General features: G+C 39.9%; 1 protein-coding gene across 6 annotated transcripts in view; it reads left to right on the forward strand.

Moving 5' to 3' along the window:
* Nucleotides 1-24,102, forward strand: part of ULK2 (unc-51 like autophagy activating kinase 2) — a 93,040-nt gene that overhangs the window by 23,642 nt on the left and 45,296 nt on the right. For 4 of the 6 annotated variants that reach the window (XM_058559636.1, XM_058559637.1, XM_058559640.1 and 1 more), the window contains 8 exons: nucleotides 113-186; nucleotides 3,125-3,226; nucleotides 4,315-4,373; nucleotides 6,158-6,240; nucleotides 9,653-9,700; nucleotides 10,061-10,149; nucleotides 15,313-15,360; nucleotides 17,761-17,932. In XM_058559636.1, the coding sequence (XP_058415619.1) occupies nucleotides 113-186; nucleotides 3,125-3,226; nucleotides 4,315-4,373; nucleotides 6,158-6,240; nucleotides 9,653-9,700; nucleotides 10,061-10,149; nucleotides 15,313-15,360; nucleotides 17,761-17,932 (675 nt within the window). The remainder of the gene's footprint in view (nucleotides 1-112; nucleotides 187-3,124; nucleotides 3,227-4,314; nucleotides 4,374-6,157; nucleotides 6,241-9,652; nucleotides 9,701-10,060; nucleotides 10,150-15,312; nucleotides 15,361-17,760; nucleotides 17,933-24,102) is intronic. The other 2 variants (XM_058559639.1, XM_058559641.1) reach the window with 2 other exon arrangements.

Genomic DNA, 24,102 nt, shown 5'->3' on the forward strand with positions numbered 1-24,102 from the left:
TTAATTTCTCACAATTCTTTTGTGCCCTCTTGTGTCTTGAAGAATCATATGATCTATGTTAAGTGTGAGCAAAGGTATCATTTGTTTTTCTTCTTTTTATTTTGTGAAATAGCGGATTTTGGTTTTGCTCGTTACCTGCATAGTAACATGATGGCTGCAACTCTGTGTGGGTCCCCAATGTACATGGTGAGTGAATGTTTGCATCTTTGTGTGTTTACAGCATGGCACCATAAGCATTAGAGTTTAAGTAGAATCTTGTTTCCAAGTCTGATGTGATTTATATATATAGTCTGAATTGTTATTTATATTACTAACATTAATTATATTACTGACAATGCTATAGTACAGACATCTTTTGCTTTAGCATAGTGGACTGTAAAAGTCAGTCATCTTTGCTCATGGATTGGTTACTATGGTAGAAATCCCCTATTAGATTAAGCTGAAAATAAAAATTGATGAAGTGTGGTCATGCTATACTTGATGTTTAATTTTAGGAATACTTAGGAAAAAAACCTTTTGCAAGCACCTCTCCAGGTATAAGATATGCTCATCTTTTGCATGTTGTCTCACTTGACAAGATGCGTATTTCGTAGAAGTTTTTTTCATTAGCATCACATTTAAAGCTGAAAAATCTTAGTTTTCCTCTTTATTCTTTCATATGAATATTGTCATATCTGATAGGGTGAGGCTATGAAACTTCTGAACTAATGTGAAGTATTAAGCCTGGAAGTACCTTACTTCTGGAACTTCAGAATCCAGCAAAGTAAATAAATGTCCCTATTTCAGTTTTAAATTTAAAATGGGTTTATATTCAATTAGGATTTCCTCTAATCTAAAATCGGCTTTGAGATGAAGGGAACTAGTAATCAAAGTTCAAAAAAAATTTTTTTGCATTAGATTTACTATCTGGATGATACTTTACTGCTTATATAATAAATTTTATAATTTAAAAATTATTTTGCACTTCTTTTTTTTTTTTGTGAGGAAGATCAGCCCTGAGCCAACATCTGCCAATCCTCCTCTTTTTGCTGAGGAAGACTGGCCCTGGGCTAACATCTGTGCCCATCTTCCTCCACTTTATATGGGATGCCGCCACAGCATGGCTTGACAAGCGGTGCATCGGTGCGCACCCGGCATCTGAACTGGCGAACCCAGGGCCGCACACACTTAACCCCTTGCGCCACCGGGCGGGCCCAGTTTTGCACTTCTTGAGTATGAAATTAGTTCAGCCTTGAACTAATAGCCTTGAGGATAGAGAGAATGCTTGGGCTGATTATTATTTTATTTTTTTATTTTTATTTTTTTTTGTGAGGAAGATCAGCCCTGAGCTAACATCTGCCAATCCTCCCCTTTTTGCTGAGGAAGACTGGCCCTGGGCTAATATCTGTGCCCATCTTCCTCCACTTTATATGGGACGCTGCCACAGCATGGCTTGACAAGTGGTGCGTGGGTGCACGCCTGGGATCTGAACCTGGGCCGCCAGCAGCGGAGCTCGCGCACTTAATTAACCGCTACGCAATGGGCTGGCTCCTTGGGCTGATTATTAAAGGAAATTGATTCAGCAAGAAATTTACTAGTGGGGCCGGCCCGGTGGCTTATCGGTTAAGTGTGCGCACTCCGCTGCTGGCGGCCCGGGTTCGGAACCCCGGGTGCACACCGATGCGCCACTTCTCCGGCCATGCTGAGGCCGCGACCCACATACGGCAAGTAGAAGGATGTGCAACTACGACATACAGCTGTCTACTGGGGCTTTGGGGGAAAAAAAGGAGGAGGATTGGCAATAGATGTTAGCTCAGAGTTGGTCTCCCTCAGCAAAAAGAGGAGGATTAGCGTGGATGTTAGCTCAGGGCTGATCTTCCTCACAAATAAAACAACAACAGCCAAAAAAGAAATTTACTAGGGATAATAAATAAAAATGGAAAATAAAATTTCACTATCTTTCAGTATATTTGACATTTCTATTTAATGTTTGTCCTGGTTGATGGTATTTTTAAAAAGCAACATCTAATGAGAGATGAGAAAATAGCTGTAACAAAGCAGCAGAGAAATGCCTTTGCTTTTAAGACCATTTTTATTATGTTTTGCATCAGTTTTTCTATCATTTTAAAAGCTTTGAAATGACAGAAAAAAAGAGAATAACATAACAAACACTTGTGTACCTACCATTCATATTTAACAAAGTCATCATTTTGCCGTTTGCCTTGATCTTTTTTCTTTTAATTTTTATTTTTTTGTGTGTGAGGAAGACTGGACCTGAGCTAACATCCATTGCCAATCCTCCTCTTTTTGGTGTGAAAGATTAGCCGTGAGCTAACATCTGTACCCATCCTCCTCTGTTTGGTATATGGGACACCACCACAGCATGGCTTGATGAGCAGCGCGTAGGTCTGCGCCCTCAATCCAAACCTGTGAACCCCAGGGCCGCTGAAGTGGAGTGTGCAAACTTAACCACTACGCTACTGCGCTGGCCCCTGCCTTGATCTTTTTTTTTTTATATTTTATTTATTTATTTTTTCCCCCAAAGCCCCAGTAGATAGTTGTATGTCATAGTTGCACATCCTTCTAGTTGCTGTATGTGGGACGCGGCCTCAGCATGGCCAGAGAAGCGGTGCGTTGGTGCGCGCCCGGGATCCGAACCCAGGCTGCCAGCAGCGGAGCGTGCGCACTTAACCGCTAAGCCACGGGGCCGGCCTGCCTTGATCTTTTTTTTTAGAAACAAATAAAATATTTCAGAGACAGGCCCAGTCCCTTTTGTACTTCTCTCTTTTCTCATTCCCCGCTCTCCTGCAGAAGTAATCTCTATCCTGTAATTGGTGTATGTTTTTCTTTATTACTATTTTAATACTCTAATGTATGTTATATGTCCATAATAATATATAGAAATGTTTCTTTCTGCAACTTGCTTCTTTTCATGCAACATTATTTTTGAGATTTACCAGTAAATCTCAATGTAAGAATGTGGTTCTATATTCATTCCAGCATCATTTGATTAGGGAAATAGCACAATGTGTCACTTTTATTTTAGTAGTTTTGTTAAGAGTGTGACCTTTTCCAGTTAATTAATACATGTGTATTAATTATGTAAATAACATAGTGCATGTCTCTTGAATTTTTTTATCCCCAGGCTCCTGAGGTTATTATGTCTCAACATTATGATGCTAAGGCAGACTTGTGGAGCATAGGAACAGTGATATATCAGTGCCTAGTTGGAAAACCACCTTTTCAGGTAGCCTGATTTTTTCCTTATGTGCTCGGTTTTCGGATCTTCTCATTTTGCAGTTGCCTTTGACTTATAAAATGGGGAATACTCTGAAAGCAGTGTTTTTGGTTCCTTTGTGACTTACTTTGATTTTGTTGCAGGCAAACACTGCTATAGTAGTAGTGAGCTAGAACATCTTTTGCTTTTCCTTTTTTATCTGCCTTCCCTTGGTGGTTGGACTGGGCATGAAGCCTGTTATATGTTTTCTAGACTAGTGAACACCAACGAGGGTCAGGGCTAGCAACCTGCTGGGAAATGAGTATGAACGGTGATGTCAGCGCTTCCTGCTTAGCCTGGTTTTGGGGTCCTGGAATCCAAGTGAGGACTAGGGCTGGTCTGGGAAGGTCACTGGAAACTACCTCTAGCTCTCTATGCCTGTCACTGCTGAGGCTTTATGGAAATTATTTTGGGTGGGTCTTCCTCTCCTCCTCTCCCTTAACATCTGGTCAAAAAGAGGCCCTCTAGAATATAATCATGATGATTCCTATTGAGTTCATATCTCCCAGTTACAAAGAGGTTTGTTGAATCTGAAAATTGGAACAAAGTGAAATTATTTGCCCAAGATGGTACTAAAAATCAGTGACACAGCCAGGTTAAACTCTGCATTTCCCGATCTAGTTTGTAGGTAGAGGCAGCTGCACTAATTCAGCAGCTCTTATTATGAGGGTACTAGTTGTTGTTATGGAGAGACCGAAAAGTAGCGATATACTTAATTCTCTTGAATCCCTTGAAAGTCCTAAGGTAAAATACACCCTGATTTTACACAATAAAAATGTACCTGTTGGGTAGGCCATGTAACCTCCAGAATAGTGGTTCCTAAGTTTCAGGCCTCTCTGAGAGTCCGACCTCAGAAAAATACATTATGGCCAGATATGCAGAATTTGTGTACAATTTCAGAGGTTATCTAGGTTCCCAGAGCCCATCTGTGTCCTTCAGCAATGCCTGACTTTCAAGTTCAGAATCTATGATAGATAGCAAGAATATGAGCATCGGTCATATGAGTTGGAATTTTTGTCCCCATTGTTTAGGAAATTAAACCTTTTTTTTTTAAACAGGCCAATAGTCCTCAAGACCTAAGGATGTTTTATGAAAAAAACAGGAGCTTAATGCCTAGGTATGTGTTTGGATTACCCTGGGTTTTGCTGTTTGTGAATACAATGTTATTTATTTGAACTCTGTGTGTTTTATGTATTTCCATTATTGAAACTTTTTTCAATTGACAGTAATGAGAGCATTTTTTATGACAGGAAATTAGAAAATTACTAGCACATACATCATAGGTGCCTGTGTAGTGTTATACCATTTTATTTCTTTTTTAAAATGTTGTTTATTTTTCATTTTTTTATTTTTTGTGAAGAAGATCCAGCCCTGAGCTAACATCGATGCCAATCCTCCTGTTTTTGCTGAGGAAGACTGGCCCTGAGCTAACATCTATTGCCAATCCTTTTCCTTTTTTTTTCCCTTTTTCTCCCTACAGCTCCAGTAGATAGTTGTATGTCATAGTTGCACATTCTTCTAGTTACTGTATGTGGGACGCGGCCTCAGCATGGCCGGACAAGCAGTGCGTCGGTGCGCGCCCGGGATCCGAACCCGGCCTGCCAGTAGCGGAGCGCGCGCACTTAACCGCTAAGCCACGGGGCTCGCCCCAAAATGTTAAGTATGTTAAAAGAGAAAACTACAGAAGTTATATGTGTTCTTTGAGGGGAGGGAGATGAAAACAACAGATGTGCATAAAGTAGAAAGCATATTCTCACTAGGCCTTCCCCCACTTGCAAGGGAAACAAGAGTTTGCTTTGTATCTTTCGAAATCTTTTTTTTTTTGCGAGTTCTTTTTACACATTTGAGTACTTGTTTATGTTCATATTTACACACACACACACAGTTCAGTACAAATTACGTCATACTTTGTGAATTGTTCTGCAGCTTTATTTTTACTCTGCAGTATAGCGTAGAGGTTGTTCAGCAACAGTATGTAGAGAACTACTGCATTGTTTTAAATGGCTACATGGAGTCCCATGGTTAGATGTATCATATTTTATTAAATCAGATCCCTGTTTTCATTTTTTGGTTACTACAAGTACGCTTTAGTGAAGAGAGAGAGAGTATGTTTCTGTGTGTGTGTGTGTGTATGTATGTGTACACATCTGTACATTTCTTTAGGATGGACTCCTAGAAATGGAATTGTTGAACCTCAAGGTGTGCTCTCCAAGTTGGCTGTCCTGTTTATACAGCAGTGTAAGAGATTGCTCCTTTCCTCACATTGTTACCCACGTGGGATGTTATTAGACTTGATGTCGCACACATGGGGGAGGATCAATTAGCTATTAATTTAATTTGCATTATTCTCTTTTTTAGTGAGGTTGGCTTTTTCTTTATTTGTTTAATGTCCTTTTGTAGTTTTTATTCTGTGAATTGTACATTCCTGTTACTTACTCATCTTTCTAATGCCTTGTTTGTCTTTTTCTTACTGGATTTCAGGAAGCTGTATTATTTCTCACTTGTGTTTGTTTAAGCTCTGCCCCCTTCCAGACAGAGTTGGACGTGGCTCTTTTTCTGATAGAGAACTCTATAGCAACTATTAGTGCAAGGTTGAAGTTGTGTTAAAACTCAAAATTGTCTGTGCTTGTGAAGTGCTTTATTCCTGCAGATATTCGAACAAGCAATAATAAGCACAATACAGGAATCTTCCCAAATTGATGCTATTTCTCAAAGGCAGTTGCTTAGTGTTTTTTTTTTTTTTTTCCTATAAGGAGTGAGGCTTTACCATGGTCATCTTGGTATAAAATGTAGTATTTGTGAAACTGCATATACATTTTCATTTACTGTAATGAAGGCAAAAGTCATATAGTTAATATATATAAACTCACCACTTAGGTTGTTTTTTTTCCTTTCCCCCAGCATTCCCAGAGAAACATCACCTTATTTGGCTAATCTCCTTTTGGGTTTACTTCAGAGAAACCAAAAAGATAGAATGGACTTTGGTAAGTAATATTTTTTCAGATTTTGTATGCTTGCTAATATCATTTTTGTGTATTCTGAAGATATTTTTTTGAAAAGATACTATAGAAGTTTCAAAGGAAAGAGTCAATTTCACTTTTCTTTCTCTTTATCTTTTTTCTTTCACTTATTTTGTAAATATTTATTGAGTGCCTGCTATGTTCTAGGTACAGTGGGTAGAGTAATAAACAAAATCCCTGTCCTCATGATGCATATATTCTAGTGGAGGAGAGACAAACACATTATAAAATATAATTATATGCTCTATTGGAAGGCAATAAGTACTGTGGAAAAAAATAAAGGAAGAGAAATGGGGGTGGGATGGGGATTGAAATTTTAAATAAGGTAGTCAGTGAAGAGCTTTCTGAGAAAGGGACATTTGAACACAGACGTGATTGACAGGTATGAGATAGTGAGCCATGTGGATATTTGTGGGAAGAGCTTTTTAGGCAGAGTGAATAGCCAGTACAGATGTCCTGACCTGGGAGCAGGCCATGTAAGCTGGAGGAACAGCTGGAAGGCCAGTTAAAGACTTGGGCTTTTGCTCAAAGTGTGAGGGGGAGCCATTGGATGGTTTTGAGCAGAGGAATAATATGATCTGACTAGTGTTTTAAAATCAGTCTGGTTGCTTGTTGAGAACAGCCTGTGGTGAGGTACGGCAAGGACAGAAGCTGGGAGATTAATCAGGAGACTGTATAATCACTATACCCAGGTGAGAAATGAAGTAGCTTAGACTAGGGTAACAGCAGTGGAGGTGGTGAGAAGTTGTTGAATTCTGGATCATTTTGGGGGTAGAGGCAGCAGCGTTTACGGATGCATTGGATGTAGGGTGTGAGAGAAAGAGAAAACTCAAAGATGTCTCCAAGATTTTTGGCCTGAGCAACTCCAAAGAATGGAGTTGTCAGTTATAGAGATAGGAAAGACCATGTGGATGGAGCAGGCTACGGGGGCAAGATCAGGAGTGTAGGTTGGACATGTTAAATTTAAGATGTCCATTTGACCTCTAAGTGCAGATGTCAGAAGTCACTTGGATTTCAGAGGGAAAGGTCCAGGTTGGGGATATATTTGGGAAAAGATCTGGGAGGAAGGAAGGGAGGAGAAACATTTTAGAATCGTGATAGAAAAGTCCCTAACCTTGAAGATGGGGTTTAGGGAGACAGGAAGGGCGGCTCCATGTGACCCTCCATGTGAACATGTGCCTTGTGGCAGCTTGGCTCTCACCACGGCTATAGGACAGTGGGCTGTGGGTGCCTCTTGGAGGCCATGGCCTGTGTTTAAGAATTTTAGATTCTTGAGGTGGAAGCTTATATCATTGATTTTGAGCCTTTCTTCTTTTATAATATAGGCATTTCTATTATGTATGCTTATTATAAGTATATATAATATAATAAAAGCTAAAAATTTCCCTCTGAGTACTTTAACTTATCACAGTCTATCTTCAAATAATATTTTACCACTTCATGTGTAGTGAAAGAACTTGGAATGCTTAATACTGTAGAGATTATCCAGTTGTCGAAGGTCTTGAAAGAACATTTATCCCTGAAACTGTTGGGTCTCAGCAACCCCAACTGTTTGGGGGATGGTTTGTTAACTTGTTCTTATCAATCTTATGTAAAAGATTGTTCTTTTCAATCTTACGTAAAAACAGTGAGACTTGAAGATGTTAGACCAGAAAAACCATAAAACGTGTTTGATGAAAATGCTTATCAAATTAACCCTGATCATCAAATTTTTAGAAAAAAAAGTGTTTGATTTTTCCTGTAGTATTAGTTGTAATAACAATAGAGATTTGCAAAAATTCATTCCAGAATTTTGGTCTGTCGATGTATGTTATGGAAATCTACATAGGCTTCTGGATCAGGCAGACTGAGGTTTGAATTCTGCTTCCTCAACTTATCGCTCTTTGACCTTGGCGAAGGTGCATGGCCTTTATGTGCTTCAATCTCCTTATCCGTAAAAGAAAGACAATAATACCTTGCGTGAAATTTGTGAGGATTAAATGAGGAACTGGTATGTGGCACTCAGTTTATTGTCCTAGGAAGTGTTCTCAGGAGATGATAGATCTAATAGCTTCTGTAGAGGGGGAAAGATGAAGTAGTCTGAATATGTATTTACTTAAAGTTTTGTAAAATTGGAATTAAACTTCAGTTTATGTAGCTGGTAAATATGTTTTATTTTTCAGAAGGAGACATTAAACTGAGTTGCTCTATAACTATGAGGAATATGGGTCAGTAGTGAAACAACATACTCATGGATAATAGTTTTAAAATTATAGGTTATGTTAAATATTTATATACTTTCCATACCATAGCAATTGGTTTGAAAGGTGGTTTCAGAGTATTTGCGTTCAGTCAGTCTAGTTTATTTATATCTTTTCTATTTCATCCCTATTATGTCCTTTGTAAAAGTTAGCATAAAAAAATCTTACATGTTAAACTAGAATTTATGTATATATGTGTATTAATTTTTGTTCTAAAAAAGATAGAAGGTAGAAAACTCTTTCTTTCCAAAACTCTCCACACTTCCATTCCTTAGCAAGTCTTGTGGTTGATAGTTACTCTGAGGGGCTTTGGGTATTTATTTCAGTGAAACTCATGAGATCCTTCAGAGTGGAAGATAATTTAGACTAAACCTGAGTGAAGCTGATTCCTGATCTTGTATTATCTTGTGAACCTCCATGTGGGTACTGTACTATTCTCCCTGCTTGCTCTGTGATATTTGATATCATTCAAGTCTGAGACTTAATGATAAATGAGATTATCTTTGTGGATTTTTAAAGAAATAATGAAATAATTTACACATACAGGCAAATAAAGAGAGTAAAATAATGAACTGCCATGTACTCATTTATCTAATTAGCAGGCTTATTGTATAGGTTTTATCTTTGGTGGATAGCTGAATAAATTAAATCAAATTAATAGTTTTTTTAAAAAATGTGCAACCAGCTGTAGGAATACTTCTTGGCTAGAAGGATAGAGTTTTTTGTACAAATCAGCTGCCTAGATTTCCTCTTAGGATGATTAACAGCCATAGTTCAAAAATGTGCTTAGCCAGGGCCTGGTCACAGCACTCCATACACTGTCTGCTTGAGGAGGGCACCTGCTAGAGAACACGTCTCCTTACACTGCCTCAGGGCATGCTGTGTTGGTGATGGAGGTTTTGAAAAGTCACAGTTATTATTTTAAATATTTCATAGATTAAGAATTACTTATAATTTGATAATTTTTGTAGATTTATAAAAATAATATGCTCTAACATTTAAAAGAAATGGGGGCTACACAAAGAAGTTAATAAGTATCTATGATCTCAAAGACATTATGTTGACTACATTGACAAGATTAACCTATCTGCTAGTCAATGTCAATTTAATGGTTGCATTGTCATTTTTCATTACAGAAGCATTTTTTAGCCATCCTTTTCTTGAGCAAATTCCAGTAAAAAAATGTGAGTACCCACTTTTTGCATTTTTACTTAAAGAGTGAGTGCAAATTTAAGGAAAAATTAGTATTTTGTATTACAAAATTAATTTTTTATGGTCCTTCTCAAGATTTCATTGAAGTTTTCTTAAATACTTAGAGTTGTGTTTATTTGATAACAGTTCTGTTTTTCCTTCCAAATCCACGTCAAAATAGTTTTAGTAATTGCTGCATTTTTAGTTTCATCCATGGGAGCTGTAATAAGTAGGTGAATAGGAATTTTTGGTCAACACAAAGATGAAGTAGTTTTGACAGGTTTTTCTATTAGACAAGTAATGTAATTGTACTACTAAGTGGTGTTTCTCTTCGTTGGTGTTTCTTGCCCTAGCCTGCCCGGTTCCGGTGCCTGTGTATGCTGGCTCTGTCTCTGGAAGCTCCTGTGGCAGCTCTCCATCGTGCCGTTTCGCCTCTCCACCAGTAAGTTCTGGTTTTGTTAAAAATAATTTCAGAGTTAGTGCTATTGCATCTCTTCACAAACAGAGCCTGCAAGTATGTTGTGGATATTCTTTTTAAGTATAATGTTTACTAGTGCAGCTGAGGCTTAGGGAGAGAGCATTATTGTTGGGTCAAATGGACCTAGATTTGAACCCCTGCCCTTATTTAGCTTTGTAAGCTTCAGCAAGAAATGTCACCTCTCTGGGCCGTTTCCTCTGAACAGTGAGTGCAGTACTCTCACCTTTCCATGCCCTGTGGGTTTGGGAAGGATGATACTTGCAAACAAAAAGTACCTATTACAGGTGGATAGGTAATAAATAGTTATTTTATCTGAATATCGTAAACATCAGTTTGGATATTTATTGTACATAGAATTTCCAGTGGGGGAGGAGTGACCGCTGAGCCAGATTTCACTGATTGAGATTCCCTTCATCATGATTATGTTACTAAAACCAAAGTGGGTTCACCTCCTGTCAAGTTAAATCAGATTCTCCACCAGAAGTAGTTGTCACACAAAGTAAGGTGTATTTGCAGCAAATAGGAGACCATGCGGACTCATTTCCAAAGTCATGGCTCTCCCCCAGCAAAGGGAAGCAGGGGTCCTGTATTTCGAACGGGGAATGAATACTCAAAAGGGAGAGGTGGGTATTTGCTTGCTCAGGCTAAGTTGGAAAACACGTTTCCATAGACACTGCAGGTTACCGTAATAAGGCCTAGGCTCCTTCTGGAGAGATTTTAGCATTAAAAATAAGGCAAAGGTCATAGGCGTAGCTTGTGTGGTGAGGCTTGGTCTGGTTCAGGGTGGTTGGTGATTAAATTCCTTAACATAACAAAAGGAAAAGACAACAATTTGGAAAAACAGTTAAATGCTTCTGAACCCACTCTTGAGTTCCTCAGGGCAGTTAGTCAGTGGCAATTACAGGCCCTGTAAGGTTGTTCCACTCTTCCTTCTCCTGAGGGTCCCAAGCCACTTCCTCCATGGCTTTCTTCCCTCTAGTCTAAGTGCTTCTTCCTGATCCTGAGAACGTTTTTTTTTTTGCTTGAGGAAGGTTGCTCCTGAGCTGACCTCTTTGCCAGTCTTCCTCTACTTTGTATATGGGATGCTGCCACAGCATGGCTTGATGAGCGATGTGTAGGTCTGCACCTGGTATCCCAACCTGTGAACCCTGGGCCACGGAAGTGGAGCGCATGAACTCAACCTCTATGCCACTGGGCTAGCCCAGATCCTGAGAACTTCTGATCACTTCTGGTCACTACTTCCTCCTGTTAGAACTCTCCTAGGGTCTTACTCTACCCCCTTCTCTACTTTTCCAGACTGACCCTTCCCCTAGATCTCAGTTGCAGCTTGGGAGGGTTGTGACCTTGAGGCTTTTCCACAAGCTGAAGGTCCAAGGGCTTTTGTGTCAGCTGTTGTATTTTCCAGATAGTCTGGCAGACATGAATTTCTTGAATTCTGCCAGCAGAAGGGTAGGGGAGCCATAAGGAGGTGATTGTATGCTTAGTGGGTTGAGGCAACTCAGAGGTTTAAGAGTACGGGGGTTGGGAGCTTCCACATCCCTTACTTTCCATATTAACTAGGTGGCTTAGTCTCTCTGAGCCTGTTTCTCATATGTAAAGTGAGTATAATTTACCTACTTCATAGGATTTTTTTTAAGGATAAATGAGCAAAAGCACCTACTACTGTGCCTGGCACACAATAAATACTCAGGAAATGGCAATTGCTGTTATTATTTTCCAGGGAAACCTAATAGCCAATAGCTAAAGCAGATGCTGAAGTGGCCTATTGCAAATGGATGAGTCCTAAAACTGGCAAAAAAAACTTTTTTGCACCACCCTGCAGACTCAAACCAAATAGAATAAGCAGATGGGATAATAAGACTTACATTATGTTCCCATGAATTTAAAAAACTAAGAGGAAACAAAAGCGTTGTATATGTCCTGTTTCAGTCTGGAATATACAAAAATCACTGAATTCGGAGTGATTGTGTTACTGCACCAGGTCCATTTTTGCCTGTCGCCTGGAAAGCCAAACACCGAGACAATGAGATTGCAGCAGAGAGAGGGGGTTTCTTAATCACAGGCAGCTAAATGAGGAAATGGGAGAATGAATCTCAAATCCGCTTCCCCAAAAATGGGGACACAGGGATGTTTATGGGGTAGGGGGCAGGGTGGTCTCAAATGATTGGAGGTGAGGAGAGATGAGATAATTGATGATCTGCGCAAGTGTAGTTAGGCTTCATGCCTCTTCATAGGATGCGTGTTCACAGAATGGCGGTGTTAGCATGCCCTGAGGGTGGAGTTTTAACCTCTTGACGTCAAAATGTCAAAAGGTCACTTTTGTCGGGCATATGTCTGTGCGGGCCCAGTTGATGGGTTGGTGGTCTCAACTGGTCTGAAGCTGACAAGGGGTTCCAATTCCTGAAAAAAAGAGCTCAAACACCTATTACCGTGGTGACCCAGGCTTCCAGGGAGATGTTATCTATAGCAACCTAGTGGGAGTCAGATAGCATATTGCCTAAACAGCACAGTTAACACTGGGTAAGTTTATCATGCAGATTTAAGTCCTCTGTCCGTTCTGATAAGTTTCTAGATAAGGCCATCCCCCACCCTTCCTGGTACAGGGAAGAAGATACCTTTACAAATGGAAATTTCCTTTGTAAATGTAAATGTCTCTTACAAAGGGTAACCAGAACTAAGAATGGGCTTAGCAGGGACCCTCCCGGATGCCCGGAGATGTCTATGGTGATGGCCTGTTCTGGGGGCAGGCCTCCCATCCCAAACTCATTTGGACAGTTAGTGGGGCTGGGGGTCAAAGTGTCTTTCAGGCAGAGACATATTTTGAGGTAGCCAATTCCGATCCCCCTTAGTTACTGGCTGCTTAATTATCAATGGCTAACTATTTGCCGGTTTCAGTTGGGGAGAAATGTAGAGGACTTGTATTGACATGGAAAGATTATAGGCTTTATTTGGAGCCAGGCAGAACTGGCTTCAGTGCTGGCCCTGCTGCCTGCTCACTCTAACTTTGGGCAGGTCAGTTCCAGGCTGTGCCATGGCTTCCTCATCTGTAAGGTAGATCTAATTAACTTTTGCTTGAAGGGCGATATCTTGTGATATGTGGAAAGTGCCTAGCCATAGTGAGTACTTGATAAACTGGAGCTATTGTTGTGAAGGATATATTTGATACAATGTGATACATAATATGAAAAACAAAGCTTATGCTAGAGAAAGGAACAACAGGGAAGAATGTGATTATGGGAGAGGTGTGGGAGAGCAAGAATAAAGGAGCCTATGGGATGGCAGAATGACCCAGGGATGAGAGCGAGGGGCCAGCAGGAGGCACGTTGAGCTGGAAGTTGCTTTGACTGGAGAGAGCATGTTGGGGTTTTTTGTTGGGTGGGGAAGCATTGAAAGGGAGAGCACAATGGGAGCTGGGCCTGTGCTGCTAGGGGAGAGCAGGATGGAGTGCCAACAGGAGGAGTGAGGAGGTGCAGGAGGGAGAGAGGAGGCATGTTTAGATGCTAAAAGGTTAGTGGAAAAACTGTTTTTAGAAGGCCTTTATTAAAAGTTAATGGTTGAAGTGAAAATAAAAAGGAATGTTGGAAAATAAAAGGAAAGCAGGAATGTTTCTGTGTAATTTCCAGTTAGTGAGATTAGAAAAATTGGATGGTTTGATAGGCTTTGCTTTTAACGTAATCTGCCGAAAGTAGGATGATTTCATACGTGCATCACCTTCCTTCCTAGGGCTGGAGTAGACTCTCATACCGAGGGTTGATGCAGGCATGCACCTATAACCTTCTCTTTTTTATATTTTCACTCAAATATCCAGCTGCTACTTTATTCCAGAGAAATCTTTGAAAGGAAAGGCAAAAACAAAAACAAAAAAACCATAAGAAAAAATTCCAAATCACTCTTTTAGTTATGATACTGGCTATTTGTTAAATGCTATGTAGATAATATCTGTTGAATATCTGTTTATTGGTTTCATAATGTTTACTAAACAACTACCTTGTATGAGGTTCTGGTTGATACTAATGAACAAAATGACCAAGTCCCTTACATTAAGGGCTTTTAATTTAATTGTGTAGAGAAGAGGCGGTATATCAATCACTATTAGAAGCATATGTGGGGCTGGCCCCGTGGCTTAGCGGTTAAGTGCGCGCGCTCTGCTACTGGCGGCCCAGGTTCGGATCCCGGGTGCGCAGCGACGCACCGCTTCTCCGGCCGTGCTGAGGCCGCGTCCCACATACAGCAACTAGAAGGATGTGCAGCTGTGACATACAACTATCTACTGGGGCTTTGGGGGAAAAAAGGAGGAGGATTGGCAATAGATGTTAGCTCAGAGCCGGTCTTCCTCAGCAAAAAGAGGGGGATTAGCATGGATGTTAGCTCAGGGCTGATCTTCCTCACAAAAAAAAAAAAGCATATGTGTATGTATCTTTATTGCCTGTGGGAATGTGGATGAGGGGCATGAATCAGACTACAACTCAGGAAGGCTGCGCACGGAGGGCATTGAGCTGAGTTTTGAAGAAAGAGTTAGCAAGATAAATTAGTAAAAGAATGGTATTTGGTATTTGTAGGCAGAAGAATCTCCTTCATGAAGTCATGGAAGCATGACCCACTAAGGAACTCTGTAGCCCTCCATGGCCTCTTGAATTCAAATTTGTTAGAATTAAGTGAAATTTAAAACTCAGTTCCTTACATTAGCCACATTTCAGGTGCTCAATAGCCAAATATAGTTAGTGGCTACCAAACTGGACAGCTCAGATATAGAATGTTTCCGTCATTGCAGGAAGTTCTGTTGCACAAGGCTTCTCTAAGCAGCTCAGTCTGGTGGATGTAGAGAGCATTGGTAGTGTAGTGAGGGGAAAATAAAGTCAGAAAGGGAGGGAGAGGCTGTTATCTTGACAGAATTTGGGTGCTGAGCAAAGGAGTTCAAACTTGAGTCTTAAAGCTGAGGTGAGCCATTTGAATGATTTTAAGTGGATCATGCATGTGATCCACTGTGTGTTTCAGCTAGATTCTTCTAGAAGCAGGTGGAGGACTAGACTAGAGACAAGTAGAGACTAGAGGTCTCTGTACTAGAGGAAAGAGAACAACCTGAAACTACCGCAGCTTTGTTTTGTGTTTTGTTTTGTTTTTTTGAAGATGAGGACCCAAACTAAGGCAACGGTAGGAAAGGAGAAGAGGGGCCAGGTAAGAGAAAGGTAAAGAGTGTGCAGCTTGGAGATTGCTTGAACTTGGGACTTAAGCAAGAGGGAGACCTTGATGGAGACTGAATGGATCAATGATGATGAAGTCACTCAGTAAGGGAGCCTGGGAGGGGTGCTTGCCATATAAAGGTGATGAAATAGTGTGTACAAGCCTGGATGTGTTATATAGGCAGGTGGCTAGAGGGGCCTAGAGCTCATCGGAGAGGTTCTAGGCTGCAGAGTCATCAATATGTAAGTGGTGGTGGAAGGTAGGAGAGTGTGAGTGGTCACGAGGATGGGTATAAAAAGTGTGAGGAGTAGAGGGCCCAGGGTGGCACCCTGGGGAATTCCATACCCTACTCGTCTCCTTTAAGGAGAAATGAGAAGCAGCTACCCACAAAAGAGACTAAGAGGTAGGAGGAAAAGCAAGAGAGAGTAGGGTCACTGAATGAAGGGGTAAAGGGTCAAGAAAAGAATGGTCCACAGTGCAGGTGTAGCAGAGAATTTGAGTCACTTAGAGAATAGAGGAAGTGTCCACAGGACTTGACAATGGGAGTTATTGATAACTTTAATAAAGGCAATTTTATTGGAGGATTGAAGGCAGAAAGTGGATTATGGTGGGTTAAGGGATACATGCATGGGAGGTGAAGAATTTGTGTCAGTGAAGATTGATAATTTCAAGACGTGTTAAGAAGTGAAGGAGCGAGAGTAGATGGTTATTGAAGGGTTGCAGGGATTTGAGATGTGAGAAGATTAAACAGGTTTATGTATAGAGATGAAAAAAAGCCAGAGTGAGGGGAGAGGGGGAAAGTGTCCGGTGCAGAGGGGAGTTGATCTCGGTCCTTGAGGAGGTGGGGGAGGATGGAATTAGAGCACAGGTGGAGAGATTAGCTTTGAAAGCGAGGAGAAGCATCTCGGCTACCCAGATGGTTGTGGATGCAGATAGTTTTATAAATAGCAAAGGAAGAAATTGAGCAAGTTCCTTCCAAAAGCCACTGAAGAAACTGGAGTTACAGACTTGGAATCACATCTCAGCTTGACTGCTTTTTAGTTGTGTGATCTCGGGCAAATTTCCTAATGTTCTGAGTTTTGTTTGTTTATCTGTGAAATGGATTTCAGAATAGGCTGAAGTTAGATAATACATGGAAAGCTTTTAACATGCCTAGCCCATGGTTGATGCTCAGTAATGTTAGTCTTTCCATCTTCCCTTCCTTTTATAGCCTTGAGACACTTCAAAAAGTGATCAGGGGATTTTATGGCATGTGTATGTCACACACACACACAAAGTGATGAGGAGATTTGAGACATTTCATTGCACAGTGATATTCAAAGGAGCACTAGCAGTGAATTGGGTGTTAACACTTGAGTTTAAAGAGCATTATGTAGTATTTTTCCTTTTCTTCAATAGAAACAAAGGGTAAACAGGGTAATGGGGATTTAACACAATATGTTATGAAGTTCATTGTTTTAGAAAACCGTTGTGTAATCAAGACATTCAATCAGAGTTATCGCCAGAGGTAACATCTGTGGCAAATCTTTCTCTGTTTTGTATGTGGGTTGCCACCACAGCATGGCCACCGACCAGCAGTGTAGGTTGGCACCCAGGAACCCAACCTGGGCCGCCAAAACAGAGGGTGCTGAAGTGGAGTGCGCTGAACTTAACCACTAGGCCACGGAGCCGGCCCAAGAGTTTTTGAAGTAGGCAAATGCCAAAAGATATATAGTTACTTATGCCTCAGTGTTTGCTTAAATATATTTATATGCTTTTTTTCCTTTCCTGTCCTATCTCACACAAACCAACTCCTCCCCATAACAAAAGAAAAACAAAAGGAACACACCCACACCAGTAAGGTTTTCCAGATCTTTTTTTCTGTGAGTGTAAATAAATCTCTAGGTTTAAATGCAGTTATCCTTATTGATTTGTTTACTTTTTTACATAACATAGTCTCTTGCTTTCCTGTTTATAATGTTTTCTTCATTGGAGATTTAAAACTTTTTGTGTGTGGAGGACGTTGTTAATTTAAAGTCCCTGAACATTTCACTTTAGTCATTAAGTGAACAGTTATTGAGTATTTGCTTTGCTAGGCCATGAGCTGAAACTGAAGATGTTGAGATATAAAAACTCACCTTCTCAAAAATTTCAGAAGAGGTAGACATGTACGTGTGATAAGTGGTATGATATATTTTTAAGTATCATTTTTGGAAAACATTTTAGAAGTCTTTATGCAAAGACACTTTACACTGTGCATTTCTAAGGGAAAGATTTCCAAAGAGATTTTTTTAAAATCTTAGATGGAATTGAACTTTATGCCCACTTTTATGAAAAAACATTCTTTAGTCTAATGGCTATTCTGACTTGCATTTTATTGTTAGGCCAGTTTTAATTTTATGTTGTTAATTTTAGTCCCTTCCAGATATGCAGCATATTCAGGAAGAAAACTTATCCTCCCCACCATTGGGTCCTCCCAACTACCTACAAGTGTCCAAAGATTCTGCCAGTACTAGTAGCAAGAACTCTTCTTGTGACACGGATGACTTTGTTTTGGTTCCACACAACATCTCGTCAGACCACTCATGTGAGAATCTTTTCTATTTGTACATATTGTATTTCTTAATTTACTAGACTAGCAGTTTTTTTAACCTTTATATCATGCTCTCTTGTATACGGCACATTTTCAAATGGGCATTTTATTTAGTTGTTTGAATTCCCAAAATTATTTACCTATCTTTCTAAAATCTGCTCCGTCATCTTCCATAAAACAGTAACTTTGGATTCTGAAGGTAGATGGAAACTATAGGAAATGATCTCAAATTCTCTCTGTATCCAAACAGAAAGAAGTAGAGAAGCCAGCAGAATGAGAGAAATTAAATTTAAGGAAAGAAGTTAAAGGAAGACCTCTTTTGGAAAAAACCTAAGAGTAAAAGGAGTCTTAAAAGCAGTCTGGACGTCCTTCAGAAGATATTGGCATATGTTCAGAACTGAGCTTCATAAATAGATAGAGTTTTCATGAAGGAGGCACAATCCAAGTTCACTAAATGCAGTCAGTGTTCTGTGGAATAGTGAAGGGTACAAAAAACTACAAAAGAGAGAAGTTAGACAAAGCCATTAAAAAAGAAGGAACCTTGGGGGCCGGCCCGGTGGCGCAAGCGGTTAGGTGCGCGCGCTGCGCTGCGGCGCCCCGGGGTTCACTGGTTCGGATCCCGGGCACGCACCAACGCACTGCTTGGCAAGCCATGCTGTGGCGGCGTCCCATATAAAGTGGAGGAAGATGGGCACAGATGTTAGCCCAGGGCCGTCTTCCTCAGCAAAAAAAAAAAAGAGGAGGATTGGCGGATGTTAGCACAGGGCTGATCTCCTCACCAAAAAAAAAAAAAAAAGAAGGAACCATGTTTTGGTTGTGAAGGAATAGGGTCAGAAAAGCTGGAAGTTTGCTGAATAATTGAATAATGTCAAGTTGACCATGTGCAGGTGTAGATGGTTGGAGATGTTTATATCAAGAGGTCTCTTTAGTTGTTTGTCACGTACTTAATAGCTGCTTATGTTAGGCACGGTGCTAGTTGTAGTGAAGGCCATAACTGCCAGACCAAACGCCCTTCAGGTTCGTTGGTTAGGGAGGGGAAACATGGACACCGCAGCACTCGTAGTGGCAGTTTATGATGAGTGCTGTGAGGACTGGGTGTTACTTTAAACGTCATCCAGTACAGTGGTTTTATTTCATTTAAAAAAGTAATTAAAACTTAAAATTATGAAATATTTCAAACAAAAGAAACATCAGATATTCAGATTACCCACCATGCTAATTTTATTTATGTCAACATTTTGCCGTATTTGTTTTAGGTATCTTTTTAAAAGATATAGAATGCTGTCAGCACAGCTCAAGTCCCCTTGCCTCATTCTACTCTTGCCAGAGATGTATTCCTCCTGTAGATGACTTTATACTTCCACATATGCTTGTATCCATAAATAACATACAGTATTTTTGTGTTTTTACAGTTTTAAGTAAACGGTATATAGAATGTTCATTTCTTTTTTTTTTAAAGATTTTATTTATTTATTTATTTTTCCCCCCAAAGGCCCAGTAGATAGTTGTATGTCATAGCTGCACATCCTTCTAGTTGGTGTATGTGGGACACGGCCTCAGCATGGCCGGAGAAGCGGTGCGTCAGTGAGCGCCCCGGATCCGAACCCGGGCCACCAGCATCGGAGCGCGCGCACTTAACCGCTAAGCCACGGGGCCGGCCCGTGAATGTTCATTTCTGTAGTTTACTTTTTTATTTATATTTTTGCTCTGTATCTAGATACATATCTAGATGTGTATCTAGTTCATTTTAATATCTGAATTTTGTGGTACAATAAACCACAGTTTATCCATTTCCCTACTGATGGTTAATTGGATTATTTCTGTCTTTTCATGATTCAGAATGTGTTGTAACAGATGTCCTTGTGCCACACTGTCTTAATGTACAACTTCAGCTCTGTAAAATATTGGTGCAAACAAATTGTAGGCAACTAATAGTCTCTACCATGCTGCCTCAGTGTTATAATGGTACCTTCTAAAGATTTTTATTTATTTTTTTTTCATATTTAACTTTACCTGGAATTCATTTTTGTAGATGGAATAGGGTAAGGAACTATCAATTATCCCAGCATGTTTTTATTGAATATTGTCCACTGATATGCAATTCCAGATTTGTCATATCAAGTTTATATAAAGGATTGGGTTTTAAGGTTTCCTGTTCAGCTCCATTGGTCTATTTGTCTATATTATTATAATTTATTATTATTTTTTTTTTTGTGAGGAAGATCACCCCTGAGCTAACATCCGTGCTAATCCTCCTCTTTTTGCTGAGGAAGACCGGCTCTGAGCTGACAATCTATTGCCAGTCCTCCTCCTTTTTTTCCTCAAAGCCCCAGTAAATAGTTGTATGTCGTACTTGCACATCCTTCTAGTTGCTGTATGTGGGACGCGGCCTTAGCATGGCCGGAGAAGCGGTGCGTTGGTGTGCGCCCGGGCTCCGAACCCGGGCCACCAGTAGCGGAGCGCGCGCACTTAACCGCTAAGCCACGGGGCTGGCCCCAATATAATAATTTTTAAATTCTTGTGTGTCTGTGTGAGATGGGGGCGGGGGGTGATGGTAGAGAGCATCCTAGTATTCTTTGGAATCACCCTGGCTATTCTTGGCTCCTTTTCCTACCATGTAGTTTTAATTTCAGCTTGACAAATCCTAAAAAACCATTTGAGGATTTGGGTGGGAATTGTATTGATTCTGTAAGACCTATTTAGGGACAGTTAGGATCTGTACAATATTAAATTGTCTACTCAAGAATGTTTATGTGTTTCTCCACTTATTTAGGTTTCTTTAATATGTTTTGATACATATTTATACTTATCTCCATAAAGGACATTCACATGTTTTGTTTTATGTTAGTTACCTTTGTTCTTTTGTGCTTGTATAAATATTGCCTTAAAAAAATTTTTTTTTCAAAACTCTTCCTGTCGAGGTCTTTCTGCTGCTAAATCCCAGGGATCATTTCTCAGTCCTCATCTTTTTGATGTGTCCACAACATTTGTTATAGTTGACCACACCCTTCTTTTTAATTATTAAAAATTTGTTATTGTAAAATATACATGTAAGATAGTTTTTAAAAGATTTTTTTTTTTTAGAGCAGTTTTAGGTTTACAGCAAAATTGAGAGGAAGGTACAGAGATTTCCCGTATATCCCTTCTCCCTGAGTGCATGGCCTCCCCCATTATCAGCATCACTCCCATTTGTTGTACATTTGTTACCAAGAATGAACCTACATTGACACATCATAATCACCCCAAGTCCATAGTTTACTTTAGAGTTCACTCTTGGTGTTGTACATTCTGTGTGTTTGGATAGATGTATAATGACATATATCCATCATTATAATATCATACAGAACATTTTCACTGCCCTAAAAATCCTCTGTGCTCTACCTACTCATTTCTCCCCACCTAACCCCTAGAGACCACTGATCTTTTTATTGTCTGTGTAGTTTTGCCTTATCCAGAATGTTATATAGTTGGAATTATACAGTATGTAGCCTTTTAAGATTGGCTTCTTTCACTTAGAAATATGCATTTAAGGTTCCTCCATGTCTTTTCATGGATTGATAGCTCATTTCTTTTTAGCGCTGAATAATATTCCATTGTCTGGATGTACCACAGTTTATCCATTCATCTACTGAAGGACATCTTGGTTGCTTCCAAGTTTTGGCAGTTATGAGTAAAGCTGCTATAAAAATCGGTGTGCAGGATTTTGTGTGGACATAAGTATTCAGTTCCTTTGGGTAAATACCAAGGAGCATGATTGCTGGATGGTATGGTAAGATTATGTTTAGTTTTGCAAGAAACTGCCAAACTGTCTTCCAAAGTGGCTGTGTCATTTTGCATTCCCACCAGTAATGAATGGGAGTTCCTTTTGCTCCATATCCTCACCACCATTTAGTGTTGTCAGTGTTCCAGATTTTGGCCATTCTAATAGATATGTGGTGGTATCTCAGTGTTGTTTTAATTTGCATTTCTCTAATGACGTATGATGTTCAGCATCTTTTCATATGCTTATATGCCATCCATATGTCTTCTTTTTTTTTTTTTTCCTGAGGGATATCAGCCCTGAGCTAACATCCATGCCAATCCTCCTCCTTTGGCTGAGGAAGACTGGCCCTGAGCTAACATCTATTGTCAGTCCTCCTCCTGTTTTTTTGTTTTCTCCCAAAGTCCCAGTAGATAGTTGTATGTCATAGTTGCACATCCTTCTAGTTGCTGTACGTGGGACGCCGCCTCAGCATGGCCACAAGCGGTGGGTCAGTGCGCGCCCGGGATCTGAACCCGGGCCGCCAGTAGTGGAGCGTGCGCACTTCACCGCTAAGCCACGGGGCCAGCCCCCCGTATATCTTCTTTAGTGAAGCCTCTGTTAAGATCTTTGGCCCATTTTTTAATTGAGTTGTTTGTTATTGTTGAGTTTGAAGAGTTCTTTGTATATTTTGGATAATAGTCCTTTATCAGCTGTGTCTTTTGCAAATATTTTTGCTTAGTCTGTGGCTTCTCTTCCAATTCTCTTGATATTGTCTATACAGAGCAGTTGTTTTTAATTTTAATGAAGTTCACCTTAATAATCAGTTTATTTCTTTCATGGATCATGTCTTTGGTGTTGGCATCACAATACCTAAAGTCGTGTAGGTTTTCTCCTGTGTCATCTTCTAGGAGTGTTATAGTTTTTTTGTCTTACATTTAGGTCTATGACCCATTTTGAGTTAATTTTTTTGAAGGTCTGTGTCTAGATTATTTGTTTTTGCATGTGGACGTCCACTTGTTCCAGCACTATTTGTTGAAAAGCCTGTCTCTGCTCTGTTGTATTGTCTTTGCTCTTATGTCAAAGATCAGTTCACTATATTTATGGAGCTCTATTTCTGGGCTCTCTCTTTTGTTCTATTGATCTATTTGTTCTTTTGCCAATACCACACTATCTTGATTACTGTAGCTTTATGGTAAGTCTTGAAGTTGGGTACTGTCAATCTTCCAACTTTGTTGTCCTTCAGTATTATGTTGGCTATTATGGGTCTTTTGTCCCTCCATATAAAATTTAGAATCAATTTGTCAATAGCCACAAAATAATTTATTTGGATTTTGATTGAGATTTCCTTGAATCTATAGATCACGTTGGGAGGAACTGACATCTTGATAATATTGAATCTTCCTATCCATGAACATGGAATATCTCTCCATTTATTTAGTTTTTTTCTAATTTCATTCATCACAGTTTTATAATTTTCTTCGTGAAATCTTTTACATATTTTGTTAACTTTACACTAAGTATTTCATTTTTTTGAGTGCTAATGTAAATGGTATTGTGTTATTTTTTTTTAATAATTTTATTTATTTATTTTTTCCCCCAAAGCCCCAGTAGATAGTTGTATGTCATAGCTGCACATCCTTCTAGTTGCTGTCTGTGGGATGCGGCCTCAGCATGGCTGGAGAAGCGGTGCGTCGGTGCGCGCCCGGGATCTGAACCCGGGCCGCCAGCAGCGGAGCGCGTGCACTTATCCGCTAAGCCACGGGGCCGGCCCAATGGTATTGTGTTTTTAATTTCAAATTCCAGTTGCTCATTGTTGATAATAGGAAAGCAACTGACTTTTTTATATTAACCTTGTATCCTGCAGCCTTGCTATAACGGCTTATTAGTTCCAGGAATTGTTTTGTCAGTTCTTTTGGATTTTTTTATATAAACAGTCATGTCATCTGCAAACAACAATAGTTTTATGTCTACCTTCCTAATCTGTATACCTTTCATTTCCTTTTCTTGACTTATTGCATTAGCAAAGACTTCCACTGGAATATTGAAAAGGAGTGGTGAGAGAGAACATCCGTGCCTTTTTACCTCATCTTAGTGAGAAAGCTTCGAGTTTCTCACCATTAAGTATGATGTTAGCTGTAGCTTTTTGTAGATATTCTTTGTAAAGTTGAGACAGTTCCCATCTATTTCTAGTTTACTGAGAGTTTTTTTTTTTTAAGGAAGATTAGCCCTGAGCTAACATCTGTTGCCAATCCTCCTCCTTTTTGCTGAGGAAGATTGGCCCTGGGCTAACATCCATGTCCATCTTCCTCTACTTTATATGGGATACTGCCACAGCATGGCTTGATAAGATGTGCCTAGGTCCGTCCTCGGCTCCGAACCTGTCAACCCCAGGCTGCCAGAGTGCCCGAACTTAATGGCTACG

Source organism: Diceros bicornis, chromosome 18, assembly GCF_020826845.1.
Source record: "Diceros bicornis minor isolate mBicDic1 chromosome 18, mDicBic1.mat.cur, whole genome shotgun sequence".
NCBI classification, from domain to species: Eukaryota; Metazoa; Chordata; class Mammalia; order Perissodactyla; family Rhinocerotidae; genus Diceros; species Diceros bicornis.